The sequence below is a fragment of the Penaeus monodon genome, chromosome 41 (genome assembly GCF_015228065.2).
Source record: "Penaeus monodon isolate SGIC_2016 chromosome 41, NSTDA_Pmon_1, whole genome shotgun sequence".
Taxonomy (NCBI): Eukaryota; Metazoa; Arthropoda; class Malacostraca; order Decapoda; family Penaeidae; genus Penaeus; species Penaeus monodon.
In genome coordinates, this window is record NC_051426.1 from 430,354 (window position 1) to 435,353 (window position 5,000).

Here is a 5,000-nt window from a genome sequence, read left to right on the forward strand (position 1 = left end):
CATCTCTTTCTCTCGCTTGCTTCCTGTTTTTATTTGTGAGGTGATGTGAGGTCAACAATAAATATGCACTCATGAAAATAGAATTCATAGAGTAAATACCCAACTCACGGGAAAAATAAATGAACAAATAAAAAAAAGAATATAGATAAAACAGAAAAAAATAAAAAATAAAAATTAGATACCCCCACTGAAAAAAAAAAGGGGGGGGGGGGGACTGCTCTACGTACTTCAATATTAACCCATTGCCGACGGGTGGCATGTACGTACATGCCATGGCATGGCGGGACCATCTGCCGGGGGCACGTACGCACATGCCATAGAGTATGCATGGACATGCCATGAGTTTTTATTTGTTACAATCACGGCAAAAGATTATTTTTTTGCCAGTGAAAGTGTGATTAAGTCGGTTCTAACACTTTCTCATTTTTACCATGCAACAAACAAAAAAAATGCAACAAACCGACAATTTCAACTCCATGATGCCACACACTGCTTATTTTATTCGGACTATAGACCGAATAATGATCAACTATGGAGTCTATATAACAACAAAAATACCCTTCAGTCTCGATTTATCAGGAAGTTTGGCAAGTAGAGACTGTAAAAAATAATGAAAATTGAAAATACAACATATCTTCGTAGTATTACGAAGAAACGGAATGGGATGCTGGTATTTGGCATGAGTGGTCGCGCATGCTCGGGCGACGATATAAGCCCCCGGCAGTGAGGCCCAGGCCACTATGAATGCTACCCGTCAATTATGGGTTAAACATTCTGAATCCGTCATCAAAATCTGACCATCAACACTATATCAGAACAGGCATTCCAAATGTATAAAAATCTTACATGTGATCTGCAGCTCATTGCCAGCTTCTTTGCAAGCTCAATGCGCTCCCTTTCTTGCTCTTTGCGCTTTTCCGTCTCCAACTGTTTGAAACGCTGCCAATCTTTCAGCACACCTTTGGGCCCAGTCTGAAAAGAAATGTGAATGTACACTATCTTTCGAAAGAGAGAGAGAGAGAGAGAGAGAGAGAGAGAGAGAGAGAGAGAGAGAGAGAGAGAGAGAGAGAGAGAGAGAGAGAGAGAGAGAGAGAGAGAAAGAGAGAATGTGTGTGTGTTATGTGCATGTGTGTGTACGTATGTGTGTGCGTGTTTTCCTTATAATTGAATAAAAAGTTATTTTAAAAATTCCAAACAATAGAGGGAGGAGGGAGAAGAGAGGGAGGGAGGGAGAAAGAAATTAAAAAAATCCTGTAAAGTTTCAGCTCTATCTCGCCGTGCATAACGAGGTGAAGACAATGCTTCCCAGGGGGTGTTGAGGGGCAGAGTCCCCATCGATCTCCCCTTGGGCAGTACCCAAAAGGCATGCCCAGACATGGCAACTTAGATTGCTGAATAAACTTTGGGATGTGGGGTCATTGGTGAGTATGTCTGTATTGTATAAAATTACCAAGTGAGATATATATATATACATATATATATATATATATATATATATATATATATATATATATATATATATATATATATATATATACATATATATATATATATAAAATGGAGGGAAGAGGAAGAGAAACGAGGAAGAGAGAAAATGGAGTGATGAAAAAGGAGAGAGGAAAAAGGACAGAGCAAAGGATGAGAAAAATGGGACACAATAAAAAAAAAAGAAAAAAAAGATATAGAGCAAAGATGGAGAGAAAGAAAAGTGTAACAGAAAAGTGAGAAAGAAAAAGAGAGAGAGAGAGAGAGAGAGAGAGAGAGAGAGAGAGAGAGAGAGAGAGAGAGAGAGAGAGAGAGAGAGAGAGAGAGAGAGAGAGAAGGAGAGAGAGAGAAATGACAACCGACTCACATTCGTGGAAGATCCCTCCCAGCTCCGCAGCTCCGCCTCGGGGGGTGGCTCAAGGCTGGCATCCTTGACAGCTGATGGCGACCCCGACTCCTCGTTCTCATCTTCGCTCTCGTCTTCCGAACTGCTGCAATAGTACTCGAGCTTCTCCCCGAGGATGCGGTCCTCCAGAGTAGCCATGGCGTCTCCGAGGTTCAAATCCGAGGCTCAAATCTGAGGCTCAAATTCAAGGCTCAAATTCGAGGTTCAAATTCCCTGAGAGGAAATTCAACAACGGGGTAAAAATGCAGAATTACACGACATTGTGATTGAAGCTACGAATCTAAATTACTTTCCCGGATATAACAATAGCTTTTTTTTCTTTCTATCTATTTCTATGTGTTTTTATTCTAGACACTTTTTTCTGCCTCGACTTTCAACGGAACCAAATCTTACTGGAAGCCACGACGCCCTGATATATCACAGAATCTCTAAAAAAAAACAGTAATAAAGAGAAACACACCAAGGAATAACACGCTAGAACACCAGACTTCAAAATGACTTCAAAAAGACTTCAAAAAGACTTCAAAACGACTTCAAAAGGACCTCGACTGCCTTTAGTCTCTCTCACAAAACCAAAACAATCTCGCATATACCTTCTAAATAAACGAACAAACGAAAATAAATAGACAATAACGTATAACAAACCTTGCCACAATCACCAGAGAAACGAAGAAGAACGAGAGAGAAAGAGAGAGAGATAAGGAGGCGCTGAAATGAGGAATTAATTATTGATTTTTCCTCCGAGTCAAAACAAGTCGCTCTGACCTCTGGCGGCGGCGACGCCAACTACGAGCCTATTAATTTATTCGACACAAATAAAAATACACATTTATTTGCAGTTTTTTTATTCTGAAAATGTCGATGTGCATATCCATAATTATCACTGACATCTGTTACTTATCATCTATCTGTTACTAATTATCTATCTGTTACTAATTATCTATCTGTTACTTATTATCTATCTGTTACTTGTCTATCTGTTACTTATTATCTATCTGTTACTTATTATCTATCTGTTACTTATTATCTATCTGTTACTTGTCTATCTGTTACTAATTATCTATCTGTCACTTATTATCTATCTGTTACTTATTATCTATCTGTTACTTGTCTATCTGTTACTTATTATCTATCTGTCACTTATTATCTATCTGTTACTTATTATCTATCTGTTACTTATTATCTATCTGTTACTTATTATCTATCTGTCACTTATTATCTATCTGTTACTTATTATCTATCTGTTACTTGTCTATCTGTTACTTATTATCTATCTGTTGCTTATTATCTATCTGTTACTTATTATCTTTCTGTTACTAATTATCTATCTGTTACTTATTATCTATATGTTACTTATCTATCTGTTACTTATTATCTATCTGTTACTTATCTATCTGTTACTTATGATCTATCTGTTACTTGTCTGTATGTTACTTATTATCTATCTGTTACTAATTATCTCTGTTACTAATTATCTATCTGTTACTTATTATCTATCTGTTACTAATTATCTATCTGTTACTTATTATCTATCTGTCACTTATTATCTATCTGTTACTTATTATCTATCTGTTACTTATTATCTATCTGTTACTTATTATCTATCTGTCACTTATTATCTATCTGTTACTAATTATCTATCTGTTACTTATTATTTATCTGTTACTTATTATCTATCTGTTACTTATTATCTATTCTTACTTATATTTTATTCTATGTTAACCGTTTTATCTATTTTCTTTGTGCTGTATAATAGTAATGATGTCAAAACTTATGCTAATTATATATCACAATTTAAGTTATTATATAATAATAACAGTAAGACTAATGATAACAATTCTAATAAAAATGGTAATAGTTTCTGTTAATGATAATAGTAATGAAAATGACGATGATAATGATGATAATAATGATGATTATCATTAATAATAATAATAATAATAATAATAATAATAATAATAATAATAATAATAATAATAATAATAATTAGAATAAGAATAAGAAAAAAGAAGAAAGATAAAGAAGAAGAATAGTAATAATGATAATAATAATAATAATAATAATAATAATAATGAGAATGGTAATGATATATAATGCTAATATTAGTGATAATAATAATAAAAAAAAACAGCAACAACAATAATACTAATATCTGTTATGATAATGATGATGATGATACTAATGATGATGATAATGTTGATAATGATGATAATGATATGATGTGATGGTGATGATAATAATGATGATGATGCTCATGATGATGATGATGATGATGATGATGATGATGATGATGATGATGGTGATGATGATGATGATGATGATGATGATGATGATGATGATGGTGGTGGTGGTGGTGGCGATAATGATGGTGGTGATGATGGAAATGATGGTGGTGGTGATTGCCGCAAGTACTTTGGTCTTTAGAATAAACAAATCTACAACTGAACAGGATTGAGCCTGTTTAGACGTCGGTCTTAAGTAAATAACCGAAACGAATTTTCTTTGGGGACACTATTTCCTTTCTTTACAGGTCCAGGCAGTTGTTGCCTTGAAGCGGTGTCTGCGTGAAGGAGGGAAGCTTGAGCAACAGTAATATCGGCGATAACATTAGCATTGTGATAAGATGAAACACATCTGTGAGAGTATCTTTACTTTTTTACTGTTTACTCAGATAAATACGTTCGTCTGTGTGCATTTCCTATCATCTCTTTCCTTTTTGGCCATCTGAGTTGTTTCTATGGTTATTAAAAGCTGCTATGGTTATGTGAAACTTAACCAATAACAAATGGATATATTCCTGGTATCTTTTCAAGCCATGGGGTCCGTAGATACCCAGAATTCATACTACGTCACAGGAAACAAGAACTTCTATCGAGTTATCGCCAGTAAACACTAGTCGTTGGATGCACTAATCTGCGAAATCCAGAGCAGGGAGGCGTGGCATGTACGAAGGAATGTCTCCGGATTCCAATATTCCAGGGATTCGGGAACGGTAGGGGATGTAGGGAAAATCAAGAGATTTCTTTGTGGTTTTTATTGGCGAGCACATCACACACTTATGCTACCCGAAGAGTAAAGCGCAGACATACAGGCAAAATAACGGATAATA

At 35.3% G+C, this 5,000-nt stretch overlaps 2 protein-coding genes across 2 annotated transcripts in view; both read right to left on the reverse strand.

The window, feature by feature from the left end:
• The window catches only part of LOC119598614 (phosducin-like protein), a 10,219-nt gene extending 7,550 nt beyond the window's left edge, over positions 1-2,669 (reverse strand). Inside the window, exons 1-3 of the mRNA XM_037948290.1 lie at positions 2,537-2,669; positions 1,853-2,104; positions 847-972 (exon numbers count right to left, since the gene is read on the reverse strand). Coding sequence (XP_037804218.1) covers positions 847-972; positions 1,853-2,029 — 303 coding nt within the window. The 5' untranslated portion in view covers positions 2,030-2,104; positions 2,537-2,669. The remainder of the gene's footprint in view (positions 1-846; positions 973-1,852; positions 2,105-2,536) is intronic.
• A 2,240-nt stretch (positions 2,670-4,909) lies between these two features.
• LOC119598223 (protein lifeguard 1-like) overlaps positions 4,910-5,000 on the reverse strand; it is a 5,441-nt gene continuing 5,350 nt past the window's right edge. Inside the window, exon 4 of the mRNA XM_037947863.1 lies at positions 4,910-5,000. This exon is cut by the window's right edge and continues 748 nt beyond it. The gene's annotated coding sequence lies outside the window, so the exon portion shown is untranslated.